This window comes from Sarcophilus harrisii, chromosome 4, assembly GCF_902635505.1.
Source record: "Sarcophilus harrisii chromosome 4, mSarHar1.11, whole genome shotgun sequence".
NCBI classification, from domain to species: domain Eukaryota; kingdom Metazoa; phylum Chordata; class Mammalia; order Dasyuromorphia; family Dasyuridae; genus Sarcophilus; species Sarcophilus harrisii.
The window spans coordinates 324903377-324918200 of record NC_045429.1 but is presented as its reverse complement, the minus strand read 5'-3'; the positions used below and the strand labels follow the sequence as shown (position 1 = coordinate 324918200).

General features: G+C 30.3%; 1 protein-coding gene across 5 annotated transcripts in view; it reads left to right on the top strand.

Annotated features, from left to right (window-relative positions):
- The window catches only part of TLK2 (tousled like kinase 2), a 150252-nt gene that overhangs the window by 73928 nt on the left and 61500 nt on the right, over positions 1-14824 (top strand). For all 5 annotated transcript variants that reach the window (XM_031965923.1, XM_031965925.1, XM_031965924.1 and 2 more), the window contains one exon: positions 4660-4796. In XM_031965923.1, coding sequence (XP_031821783.1) covers positions 4660-4796 — 137 coding nt within the window. The remainder of the gene's footprint in view (positions 1-4659; positions 4797-14824) is intronic.

Sequence of the window (14824 nt, the reverse complement as noted above, 5' to 3'; positions counted from 1 at the left end):
ATTGTGAAAAAGGGACAAACTATTGTAGCTAAATTTTTTAAAAGTCTTATTACTTTTTTTTTAAAACTATTTTTATTGCTTACATTTCCAGTTATATTCTGCCTCCTAGAGAGCCATCACTTCCTTATGATAATGAATTTTTTTTTATAGTTCCAAGTGAATCTTTAGCATTTTGATATATATATTCTGTTCTTTTACCTATAACCATTGTACAAAAGTTTTTGTTAGTTACTCTGTTCCATGTGACATAAGGAATAGTTTTTACATATGCTAACATATGTTTTTATTCTAAAATACCTGCATTAGCAAAAGAAATGAAGTCCAATTGAAGTTCCTTTGGAAATATAAACTTAATGGTCTTTAATGGCAACCAAAAGTTTGTTTTCCCCACGAAGTTGTTGTAAGCAAGCTAAAGAAAGTTTTTAAGCTAAATAAGATTTTGGCTTTGTTACTGATGCCAAAATAAGTGCTTTAAAAAAAAAAAAGGTACTATCAGCTGAAAGGTTACTGGTAAAAGATTATGAAGATGATTATTTTGCAGGTCGTTGGGGGTGAGCTTGATGAGAATTGTTTTAACCCTTGATTCTAGTGAAATTGTATGTTACTTAAGGTCTATTTTATTTTTGTTTTTGTATTTCTGGTATTTGCTGCAATGCCTTGCATATACTAATAAATGCTTATTGAAAGAATGAATGATTTAGTTATTAGTTGTAAACGGTAATAGTTTGTCCAAGAGGTTATATAGTTACTCATTTATTAAGCATTCCATTTTTATGTGAGGGTGAAAATTTTAAGAAACTAAAAATATATTGTAGCATGTGACCCAAGGTCAGTTGAGAATTATTCTTCTGCTATAATTATTAACTATATTAACCTCTATAATATCATGATAGCTGGTCATCATAATGCTCTCTGAGTGAAGGATAGATCAATTCAACTTATGGAGGCAGAGAAATTGATGATATTTAAAGCAAGTCAGAAAAACATTTACAAGGCAATAAGTTGGGTCCTGATAATGTGAAGAGATGACATATATGTGACATCAATTGAGAATAGTCCTACTGTCTAGGACTGTCAATAATAACATCATGGCAGCTGATCATCGTAGTATTCTGAATCAATAAAAGGCCACATTTTTTTTTTTTAACTGAAGCGAGGAAATTTCAAAGGTTAAGCAAGATAACCTTTTAATAATAAATTTCTGATTCACACACAGATGCGTGTGTGCGCACACATGGCCAAACAGTCTTGGAAATGGGAAAAGATATAATGTATATTTGATATAAAAATATGTAAAAAAATCATTCTTTGGTTACTAATATGGTGATTATAGTGTTAAGACCTTATGTTATAAATTTTTTCTCCTCTCTCCTCCCCTAGACAACAAGCAATCTGATATAGGTTCTACATATACAATCCTTTCAAACTTATTTCCACATTTATCATATTGTAGAAGAATAATCAGAACAAAAGGGGGAAAAAAGTTATGAGGAAGAAAAAGGGGTGTTTTGACCTTCATTCAGTCTCCATAATTCTGTCTCTGAATATGTTATTTTCTATCCCAAGTCTATTGGAATTGACTTGAATCACTGAATTGCTGAGAAGATCCAAGTGCATTACAGTTGATTATCATATAATTTTGCTATTATTATTTACAATGTCCTCTTGGTTCTATTCATTTTATTCTACATTTGTTCATGTAAATTTTTGCAGGCTTTTATGAAATAAGTTGGGCACTTCAAAAAATCACAAACAGATACTACTAGATATGTTAGAATCACAGGCAAAAATGAAAATAGAATTTCCTGATGAGAAAAATTCTAGGAATGTCAGCCAAATCCAGAGCACCCATGTTAAAAAAGAAATATTGTATAAGTATCCTGAAAGAAGCAATTCAGGCTCCAAGAAACTGCAGTGTGGATCATTGTAAACTTGGTAGTTTGAACTAAAAGTGAGAGATACATGTATTTCAAAAAGCTAAAACTAGAGAAGTAGAGCCAAGAATAACATCCTAAAAAGCTAAATATAATTCTCCAATAGGGAAAAAGAAAAAAAAAAAGCCCTTTAGTGGAATTGAAGACTTTAAAACAGTTCTGATTAAAAGACCAGAGCTGAGGAGAAACTTTGAATAGAAAATGCAGATCAAGAAAAATTTGGAAAAATAAATTTATTTGAGCAGTTACTTGACTGTATAAAATAAAGTAATACCAATATCCTAATGGAAAAAAGAAACATGTCCCTTCAGGATCTTAATGTCTTCAAAAGTTTAAATAAGAAAAATGGGAAATCTGGAAATATATTGATTTTATTATAATAGTTTTAAAAGGGGGGAAAAAGAAGGAAGGGTAAAAGGAATACACTAGTATAAAAAGAAAGAAGAGAAGATAGAACTTGGCTATTTTCTCATAATTGTGGTTCATGAGAAAAAAGAATATTACAAATAGGGAGGGAGAGTTGGGGAGAACAGACATCAAATGAACTTTACTCTTATCTGAAATAGACAAAGATTGATATATATACATACACACGTGTGTGTGTGTGTATAATTAATTTGTTGTAAAAATATATTCAACTTTACTCATAAATGAGTAGAAGTTGATAAGGAGGGGAAAGAGAATAGTTGCAAGCAAAATAAACTTCTTGAATCCTAAAGAAGTAAGGAGATGAAAAAACAGCAACCAAGAAATGAATAAGTAATCAATGTAATATCAGTTGGAGAATGACTGAACAAATTGAAGTATATTTACGTAGTGGAATATTTATATGCTGTAGGAAATGTTGAAAGACGATTTCAAAAAAAATCCAATTAGTTGATACACTATGAAGTGAAAAACCCGAACAGTTTTTACAAGCACAGTAAATAATATTGTTAAAAAAAAAAACTTCAAAATAACTCATGAACTTTGATCAAAGCAGTGACCAAACCTTATCTCCAGATGATCCTGTGATGAAATGTTACCCATTTCCTGACAGAACAGGTGATGGATTCATAGTATAGAAAGAGGCATATATTTTGTGCATGACCACTTTGTGATGTATTTGCTTTGCATATTTTTCACGGGTTCTCTCCTTCCTTTATATTTAGTGGACACAGAGAGACAGGACATTAGCATTGATGATGCCAAAAAAAAGAGAGGACCATTTAGTAATTTTTAACAACAGCAACAACAAAAAAAAATGGAAGACAACTGAAGAAAGATCAGAACTAAGTCCAGAAAGGCATTTAAAATTGAAAGTATGAAATTTACACTTTTTAGAAGAAAAAACTAGTGTGAGATTTATAGTTTTGTTTGTCAAAATCTTTTTTTTATTAATATTCTTTTAATGTTTGTATGGAAGCTAATTTTAAGACTTTTAAAAAAGTTTAAAAAAAAAGAAATCAATAAAATAAGTTTTTACATAGTTTTTTATCTTTCTAAATACATGCAAAGATAGTTTTCAACATTCAACTTTATAAAACCTTCCAAATTTTTCTCCCTCTCTTCTTCCTTCCCTCCTGCCCAAAACACCAAGCAATCCTATATAGATTAAACATGCAATTCTTTTAAAACGTATTTCCATATTCGTCTTGCTGCACAAGAAAAATCTGATCAAAAGGGGAAAACATAAGAAAGAAATAAAAAAGACCCAAACAAACAAACAATAACAAAAAAAAAAAAGTGAAAATTCTATGCTTTCATTTAGTCTCCATAGTTCTCTGTCTGTAGATGACACTTTTCCATTCCAAGCTTATTGGAATTGCCTTGGATCATTTTATTATTGAAAATACCCAAGTCCATTACGCTTGGTCATCATATAATCTTCTTGTTACTGTGCTGTGTTCTCTTGTTTCTGCTCACTTCACATAGCATCAGTTCATGTAAGCCTTTTCAGGTTTTTCTTAATTCAGCCTTGTCATCAATTTTTACATAACAGTAATATTTCATTACATTCATATGCCATAACTTATTCAGCCATTCTCCCAACTGATAGACAACCATTTAATATCCATTTAATTGTCACTGCAAAAGAGCTACCACAAACATTTTTGCACATGAGTCCTTTTTCCTTTTTAATGCTCTGTTTTGGATAGTCTCAGTAGAGACAGACATACAGTAGAGTAGGCACAGTTTGATAGTTCTTTGGGCTAAAATACATTACTTAAAGGAAAAATAGAGTTAGATATAAAAACATTATAAAGAAGGAATTGATTGTAAAAATTATGATTTTCATGTAGAAAATCAAGTTATATAGAAGAGATTTTTTTAAAACTTCCAGTTGTGACTACTATTTCCTTGAAAATTTTTACATGACTATGGGTATATAGGTTTATAAATTAGTTATACAAATTAAACATTTACTGATAATAAGTCATAATTTCATGACCTCTATGACCTCCACATTCAGGTAAGAAAGCACATATGGAGAAATGAATTGCAGTTTCAGAAGTTAAGATCTAAACCATTTCATTCTGCTAGAAAACTGGGTATTAGTATTTATTGTTACTACAATATTGTTTGTTACCATTGTTAAACAAGATGTTATTTAATGTTTTTAGATGGGCAGGCCTTGCTCTATCTTATTATTAGCTCCAGGAATTCCTGTATTTGTAAGAATGAGTGGGTGATGATGGTTCCATATTATGTTAAATGTTCTTTCATTCCCATTTTGTTTCTTTAGTCAAAGCAAGAGAAGATGGCATGCAGGGATAAAAGCATGCAGGACCGTTTGAGACTAGGTCACTTCACTACTGTCCGACATGGAGCCTCTTTCACTGAACAGTGGACAGATGGTTATGCTTTTCAAAATCTTATCAAGTAAGTTTATTTTCCTGAATTAAGTTTAAAAATGTCAATTTTGATAATAAATGTTTTTGTCTTTTGATTTTTGTTAGTGTTCAGTAAAAAAAAATTTAAATACTTTTTATGCTCATTGATTTTTTTTTTTTAATCTAATTTTGGTCATTGTAAGAGAATACAGAGAAATTACATTCAGAGAATAGTACTTGAAACAGGATGTCAAAGGAAAAAGTATAGGAAAAGGTTTTTTTAGAAATTAAGTCTAAATAAAAGAACACTAATAGCTTGACTTTTTTGGTTTTCAAGTGTATGTAGTGTTTTTACAAAAGATATGCTGAATTTGTTTTTCTGTCTCCACAGAAGTTAAAAGAGGAAGAAGTAGGCTGAAATTCAAAATGGGACTTAGACATTAAAAAGAATTTCTTTACTTTTAGGGTAGAAAATAGGATGAAATGTGGGAGGAATATTAGTAGTCTCTGCTCCTACAGCTACACAAGTATGCAGTCTATAATAAATTTAGATATTTTTCCACCTGAGAGCATGTGCTGCAGATGATTGGGGGTTATTAGCAGCACCATCTGTACCTGCCTCAACCAGTCTTTTCAAACATGGGTTTTTGAAATGATACAGTACTGAAACCATAGCCATTGTCTACAGAAGGGAAGTGAGACTTAACTCTGCTTTTATTTTTGTTTCTTGAAAAGAGCATCTAGCTAGTACTTTACGAATGTTCCAAGTTTTTGCATCCTTCCGAGTTGTTCATTAGACCAGTTGTATTCAAAATATTTGGTTGTGGTCTCTTTGAATGCATTCTGTTTCATGTCATTAAAAGAACCTTCTAAAACAAACCACTATTTATTGAAGTGATCTTTTTTTAAAAAAATTTTTTAAATTTAATTTATTTTATTATTAAAATATACAATTTACAAAATAATCCCACTATAGGAAAGGTATTTTGAAACAAAAATGAAACTGATAATAATAGTTTACTTGTCTGAAAGCATATACAGTATTTCACTTTTGTAGCAACTCTCCTTCCCTTGAAATAAAAATCTCTTTTCTCTCCTACTCTATATATCCCAATGGGGGGCAAAAAGAAAGTAAAAGAAAAACTCATTTTCAGAGCAAATGTTTTGTAAAAATTGAGCAAAACAGATTTCCTCAATGACTATGCAACACATATGTATATATGTGTGTTTGTAGGTGAGTTTTTCTTAAAATCATTGAAATTAGAATAGTAGAATCTTTTGATTCTGTTTACTTTGTTCTGCATCAGTTCATGTAAATATGTTTCTTTGAACTCATCTGTTTCTTAATTTTTTAGAACTCAGTAGTATTCTATTAATTCATACAGCACAACTTAATTAACCATTCCTCAATTAATAGGTATTCCTTTAGTTTCTAGGGGCTTTTTTTGTGTGTCATTACAAAATGGATTGCCAAGAATATTTTTATATATAAAGAATCTTTTCCTTGATCAGTTTTGGGGCTTATAATTCCAAATTTCCTTTCAGAATGATTGTACAAATTAACAAGTTAATCACTAAGGTATCTATAAGTCTCTTTTCCTCTAGCCTCTCCCATATTTAATATTATTATTATTATTATTAATATTGCCATCTTTGCAACTCTTAATGGCAAATGGTGGAATGTTAGAATTACTTTATTTTGTATTTTTCTAATTAGTACTGATTTTATAGAAGTTTTTTTTTTCCCTTTAAGATTGCCTCTTCATATCCTTAGACAATTCTATAAAATAATTCTTTTTCTTATAAAATTACAAAAATGAGACCTATCTTACTGGGATTTTGTCCCAGTTTGTTAATCATTTAATCTCAGTTTTATTAGATTTTTTTGTGTAAAACCTTTGAATATATCATCAGAGCTAACATATCTTTTGTGATTCCCTATATCTCAAATCAGCTAGGTCTTGTTTTATTCCTGTAAAACAAAAACCAAGTCCTACTTTTATTAATTCACTATTTTTGTTTTCATTTTTTAAATAGTTTTTAGCATTTTACTTTTTTATTAAAGTTTTTTTAATTCATTAATTTTTAAAGTAACTTTAGTTGCATTTGCAAATCATTGATCTCTTTTGTTTCATTTTTGTTTTTCTTTAATAAAAATTTTTAAGTGTAAATTTTCCTCTAAGGACTACATGACTGTAAAACCAACATTTTGGAATGTTTCTCATTTGTTGTCATCATTTTAAGTGAACTTTTCTGTGATTTTTTTTCTCTTTGACCCATTAGTTCTTTATTATTAATTAAGTTTATTCAGTCTGGAATTTATTTTTTAAAATATCTAACCAATTATAGAAAACTTTTACTTTTTATAATTAAATTTATATTTATAGATCAGCCTTTTCTCCCATCTTCTAATCTTCCATACCATCCATTAAGGAAAAAGAAAAACAAAATAGATCTTACAGATATGTATAATTGTATTAAATAAATTTTGTATTTGACATGTCTTAAAAAACATCTGAATCTGTACTTTGAATTCATCACTTCCTTGACAGAAGTTGGGCAGCATGTTCTATCTTGAAGCCTAAAGAATTAGCTTGATCATTGTGCTGATCAGATCTTCCTTTATTCCTTCTATCCATCCTTTCTTTGTTTAAAATGTATTTCTTATGAAAAATGTATTGTTTCATTTTGTTTTCTAATCTGTTCTGCAGCTTAATAGTTCAGTGAATAGAGAATTAGATCTGAAATCAGAAAAACTGAAGATCAAATCTGACCTCAGACTAGCTGTGTGTCCAGGGACAAGTCACTTAACCCTGTTTGCTTTGGTTTCTTCATTTGTAAAAATGGAGATAATAACAATACTTTACTTGCCAGGTTTATTATAGGCTCAAATGAAACCATATTTGTAAAGTGTGTAATACAATACTTGGCACGTAGTAGACACTGTATATATATTATCTATTTTTGTGATTATTATTTTTAACCTCTTCCATGTTATTGGTGAGTTCATTCTCTTTACAATTAAGATGTTAAATATCTATTTTCCTGGATTCTTTTCTCTTATATTTTTCTACTTTCTGTACTCCTTGTTCAAGTTTTTTTTTTCCTCCATTTCTTTACTCTTTCCAAACTTAAGTTTTGTGTTTGTTTTTTTAAATATAATTCCATGAATGTATCCTCCATATTTTATTAGCCCTTATTTATGTACTTATCTTTACTGTTAAATTAGTTATATTTCTATACTAAACTCAATATGTATATGTTCTTCCCTCCTTTATCCAATTTAGATGAAAATAAAATTTAAGTGACATTCATTTCCCTCACTCCGTGGTTACATATAGTTCTACTTTTACATAACTCCAATGTGTTGATAAGTTCTACCATTTTCTTTTGTCTTCTGCCTTTTTCATTTGTCTTATATCTTTAAATCATAACAAAAATATCCTTTTTCTCAGTTGACTACGATCTTTTACTCCTTCAACAGAAGGATGTTAAAAGAAACTTTATAACATCCTGCCCTCCTCCATTAGAATATAAAGTTTGTCCTTCTAAATTTTTTTCTGATTATTTACTTGCAGTTTTTTATTTTTCTCCCAATTTCCTTGTATATATTTCATAATTTCTAATTTATAGGGTGATGCTTTTATTTTGTTGAATAAGTTAGTGTTAGTGATTGTAGACCTTCGGTTTTTGCCTTTTAGGAATATCTTATTCCATATTTCTTACCTTTAAAGAAATAGCTGCTAAAATTTAAAAGGTATTTCTGATTGTAGCTTCTCATTATTTGAAATCTTTCTTTCTTGATGCTCATAATATTTTTTTTCTTTTATCAGGAAATTTAATGACTTTAGTGATGATTTTCCTGGGAATTTTTATTTTGGGGTTTCTTTGAGCGATTGATAAATTCTATTTTCATATTATTTTCTTGTTATAATACATCTGGGCGATTTTCTTTAAAGATTTTTTTAAAATATGATATCCAAGATCTTCATTGATCATGAATTTCAGGTAATCCTGATTATTAAGCTGTTTCTCCTTACTTTGTTTTCCAGTTCAGTTGGTGATAACATTTCCCATTAATTTGTTTGTCTTTGTTCTTATGGGAAAACTGTCTTTTTATTTGGAGTTTTGTTAGCATGGTTTTGAGTTCATCATGCTTTGGTCTTGCTGGCCATCATAAAACTCTTTGGTTATTGCTCATTTTTGTTGCTCAGAGTGAGCAGTTGAGTTCTAGGTCTCCCCTACTTCTTGGATTCAAATCAAGTTGAGAGCATTATGTGATCTTCCTTCACCACAGATAAGTTGAAGCCCTTTCTTTTTGATTAGAAGAGGGGACTGAGAAGCTTTTTCTTTAATCACTTAAAGAGGATATGAAAAATCTTAAGAGTTCAGGCTTTTTCCTTGGTGCCTGATGTATTTCATTTCAGTTTTATCGTAGTTCTTTTAGAATTTCTTTTTGCTCAGGCAGTTGAAGACCTTAAAAAGAATCTACTGTAGTTAAAGTTGAGATTCCTTCTTTTTATCCTTATTATTATTATTATTTTGCCTAGTACTTAGGGGTTTGATTTTGTTTTAATTTAATCTGTCAATTTCACTCCAGTTCCTTAGGGACTCAGCTGTTACTGGAGTATTTTAGTCTTTCATAATTTTTAAATTTTATTTTATTTATTTATTTATTTATTTTTAGTAGTACCTAACTTATATCTGATTGTTTATTTTCTTGGGGGAGGGAAGGTAAGGGAGGGTGACAGGGAGAGTTTTGAAACTCAAAATTTAAAAAAACAAAAAACAAATGTTAAACAATTGTTATAACATGTAATAGGGCAAATAAATAAATATATAAAATGATAAAGTTTTTTATAACCTAAAAATAATGGCAGTATAAATTTTATTTTTTAAATTACATGTAAAAATTTTTAACTTTCATATTTAAAATTTTGAGTTCCAAATACTTTGTTCTCCTTTCTCTCCCACCTTTCCCCATGGTGACACGCAGTTTGATGTAGATTATACTTATGTAGGCATGCAAAATATATTTCTATATTAGCCTTCTTGCAAAAGAAAATGCAAACACTAAACCCATCCCCACCTCACCGCTAAAAAAAAAAACAAAAATAAAATTTTAAAAATATGCTTTGATCTACATTCAGACTTCATCAGTTCTTTCCCTGGAGCTAGATAGCTTTTCTTCATAAACCCTTCACAATTGTTTTGAATCTTTGCAACGATAAGAATAGTTAAGTCATTCACAATTGATCTAGGAACAGGATAGTTGTTACTATGTACAATATTCTCTTTCTTCTGCTTACTTAACTTTTGCATCATTTCATTTAAATTCAGGTTTTTCTGAAAACATTTGTCTTTAACTTTTTGTCAGATTAGCCAATCCAATAAGTAAGAAGTGGTGCTTTAGATTATTTTAATTTACATTTCTTTAGTCAGTTAAGATTTACAGTATTTTTCTATGAGACTATAGGTAGCATTGATTTTTTTTTTTTTTTTTGTTTAGGCAATTGGGGTTAAGTGGGTTAAGTGACTTGCCCAGGGTCACACAGCTAGGAAGTGTTAAGTGTCTGAGACCAGATTTGAACTTAGGTCCTCCTGACTTCAGGGCTGGTGCTCTAACCACCACCTAACTGCCCGGTAGCATTGATTTTTAATTCTGAAAATTTGTTGTATCCTTTGACTATCAGTTGAGAAATGATATGTTTTAATAAATTTGACTCAATTTTCTATATATTTGAGAAATGAGGCATTTATCGGAGAAATATGCTATAAACTTTTTCTCCTCAAATTTGTTTTCCTTCTAATTTTAGCTGAAATCATTTTGTTTGTGCAGAAAAATCTTTTACTTTGAAATTATCATAATTGTTTATTTTACATTCCATAATGCTCTCTATCTCTTTTTTGGTCATAAATTCTTAATTTATCTATAAATCTAATGAGCAAACTATTCCATGTTCTCCTTATTTGCTTATAATATCAACCTTTATATGTATTTATAATATATAATGTATATTTTATGTATATTTATATAATATATAAATTTCATGTCCATTTTGACCTTGTCCTGGTATATGGTGTGAGATGTTGGTATAGTAGTTGTGGTTTCCTTTTTCTAATTTTCCTGGAAATTTTTGTCAGGCAATGAGGTCTCATCCTCAAAGCTTAGTTTTTTTTGCATAGCAAACACTAGATACTATAGGCATTTGCCATTGTCCATTGTATACCTAATCTATTCCACTAATCCACCACCCTATTACTGAACATTAACTGTAAAATAGTTTTTGATGCTTTTATTGGCATGGGAATGAATAAGTGAATTAAATTTATGTAGAATTGTTTGTTTTTTACAGTATTTGCCTACTCCTGAGAAGTTAATATTTTTCCACATGTTTAGATCTGATCGAATTTTTATGAAAAGTATTTTATAATTGTCAGTAGGTCCTGGGTTTGTCTTGGTAGATAGGCTCCCAAGTATTTTATATTGTCTGCAATTGTTTCAAATATGATTTTTCTTTCTTGCTGCTGGAGATTGTTAGTAATATATAAAAATCGTAATGATTTATGTGGATTTATTTTGTATCCTGTAACTTTTATGAAGTCAATGATTTTTTAACTAGTTTTTACTAGATTCTTTAGGATTCTCTATACCATTATATTATCTGCAAAGACTGACAGTTTTGTTTGTCTATTCCAATTTTTAATTTCTTTTTCTTCTTTTTTCATTAAAGCTAACATTTCTAGTACCATATTGAACAACAGTTCTGGTAATAGGCCTTCTTTATCCCATCTTATTGGGAAGACTTCTAGCTTATCCCTATTTTTGAAGATTTTAGATAAATGCTACTTAGCATTTTAAGGAAAGTTTTATTTATTTTGGTATCTTCCTGTGTAGAAATGAGTGTTGTCAAAACCTTTTTCCACATCTGTAGTGATAATCGTATAATTTTTGTTGTTTTTGTTATTGATAAGGTTAATTATACTGATACTTTTTAATATGATATTGATGAGGTTTAGGTTTTGGGGTTCCCTTTGGTCAGGGAACCAAATGATGACGTCTAGATTTAGGGAACCAAAATGAGATTAGGGTTTGTGGTGGTCAGGGAGTTCAATGATAAGGTCTAGTGGCAGGTTTGTGGTTCAGAGAACCAAATGGAGTGTTTGGCTCTCCTATATCCCCTTGGGATTCGGTTCAAGTGTAGGGAGTTTTGGGGAACCTCCTTTCTGGTGGCATAGAGATTCTTTGTGAAGGAATTTACAAACCTGAAAACCTAGATTGATAGATTGATAAAAGAGGTTTATCATTGGCATTGGGAAGTCAACCTTTACTGTGCATGAATAGAAAGGCTAAATTCCATAGTGGCAAAGTTCCAAAAGTAGTGGAGGAGTACTGGCAGACAAGTAAAGTTTAGAGAAATCCTGACAGAGGGGCATAGTCTCATTAGGGAAATGGATGAGAGAGATAAAAAGAGGGTAGCACTGGAAGAGAATATTATTTCAGCGGTTAGAGGTTTCCTGGACATAGCATGGCATGGCATGTTAGGAACTCTGCAAAGAGAGAGTTTTAGATTGTCTCTTTTATAAGCCTTGGCTACAAGCTGGGGGTTGCTCTTGATAGGGCGGGGTCAGCTTGAGCTGAATTTCAATAGAATTGAATGAGTCTCATTAATTCAATAGGAAGCTTAATCAGTAGTGATTGTTATCAATGAGGTTGGTGCCTGCCTCTCAAGATCTTTTAAAGAGGCCAGGATTTCAAGGAGAATTTGTCCTTCAAGGAGTTTTAAAGCGTTTTGGAGTCCCTTTTTCAATATTGTTAACTATGCTGTTAGCTTATTAAAATATTGAACCAGCCTTGCATTCCTAGCATAATAAATGCTACCTATTCATAGTGATCTTTTTAATATATTGCTTTAATCTTTTTGCTAGTATTTTATTTGAATTTTCTTGTATCAATATTCATAGGGAATTTGGTGTAGTTTTCTTTCTTTGTCTTTGCTTTTACTCATTTAGTTATCAGCATTATGTGTGTCAAAAGGAATTTAGTAGATTCTTTTGTCTGTTTTTGCATATGGTGTTTCAATTGTTTTTTACATATTATATGGTAGAATTTACTTGTGAATGAAACTCATTGGTAACTTGTTTAATTTCTTTTTCTAAGGGTTATTTAAATATTGTATTCCCTTTTTTGTAAATCTGGATACCTTTTATTTTTTGTAAACATTCTTTTCGCTTATATTATTAGATTTATTGATATATAATTAGGCAAAGTGCTCCTAATGTAATGCCAGAGAAACTGAGGCAGGATAGAGATTAGAGAACTATTTGATAATTTATTTGAAAGGAAGAGATTTACTGGATCCAAATGGATTCATGGTTTGGTCCTATGGCTGAATGAGACTATCATCTCCAAGAATCCAGCAGTGAATGTAGGATAGAAGATTCTTTTATAGGGTAACAAGAAATATGACATAATGGGGGAGGTACCTGAGATGGGGATGATCTAATGAGGATGACCTAATGGGGGCAGGCACCTACAATGACATAATGGAGGGAGGTACTGGAGAAGCTCCTGATATTCTAATGATATCTAAAATGGATAGATCTTTATCCCATCAAACCCTAAGAAGGAATGATTATTGCTTGAAGATAATAAGACCTTTATCCTATCAAACATTAAGAGGGAATGATTATAGCCTAGGGTTTTGGGGCATAGTACCTGAGGACAGTTAGGGAAACTGGGTCAGGACATTAAAACAGAACTGTGGCACAACACTAAGAATTATTTAATTTTCTTTTCATTAGTGGTGAATTGACCCTTTTCATTTTTGCTACTCATAATTTGATTCTATTTTTAGTTAATTTTTAACCAGTGATTTATTTATTTTATTAACTATTTTTTCATAAAGCCAGCTCCTAAATCTTTACTTTGATTTTTTTTAGTGTTTAATTGGAGATTTTAAATTTTTTAGTAGCATGTCCAATTTATTGATCTTTTTCTGTGTTTTATTGACATATTTAAGTTCAATAAGTATGCTGCTTGGGCTGCATCCCATAAGTGTTGTTATCTCTGTTGACATTCTCTTTAACGTAATTATTTGTTTCTATGATGTTGAATTCTTTTTTAGGATTGGATTATAGTTTCCAATTAATTTTAATGTATATTTCCATAGCCCTTTATTGAATGTAATTTTTATTGTGTTATGATCTGAAGAGGATGCATTCAATATTTATTTTTCTTCATTTGGCTGTAAGGTTTTTATGTCCATGTATTACAAGATTAATTGATGTGTAAGTACTGTACATCACTTAGATTTAGCTATATTTTCTATTCCATTTCAGTTTTCTTCTGAAGACTATCATATGTATCTTTCTAAAATTGTATTCATATCCTTAATATTGGATTGGTTTTTGTTATTGTTGTTAGATTTACCTGGTTCTGAGAACAGAAAGTTGAGAGGTCCTATTAGTACAGTATTTTTGTTTCTTCCTATAATTCAATTACTTTCTTCTTAAAGAATTTTGATGCAAAATCATTTGGTGCATGTCTTTTTAGTATTAATATTACTTCATTATCTGTGGTAGTTTTTAGTAAAACATAGTTTCTTTGCTTTTCTTTTTTAAAATCTATATTTGCTTTATCTTGGATCATGATTCCTACCCCTGCCTTTTTTTTTTTTTTAACTAGTGCTTATGCATAGTTGATTCTGCTCCAGCCTTTTACCTTTATTCTGTGTATCTTCTTAAGACTGTTTCTTGTGAACCACATATTGTTAGATTGTTTTCTAATCTATATTGCTCTCTGTTACCTTTTAATGAGTGAGTTCATCCCATTCATATTCACAGCTGTCATTGTTAGCTGTGTATTTCCCTTCATTGTATTCGTCTCCTCCCCCACCTCTCTCATTTCACTCTCCCACCTAAAAAAAAGTTTTCCTTTTGTCCATTTCCTCCCCCAATTAGCCCTTTTGTTAACTCCTCCTCCATTATATTACTCTCCTCCACCATGCAAGATAGATTTCTACCCTCAACTAAGTGTTTATATTATTACTTTTTTGAATTAAGTTTGATGAGAGC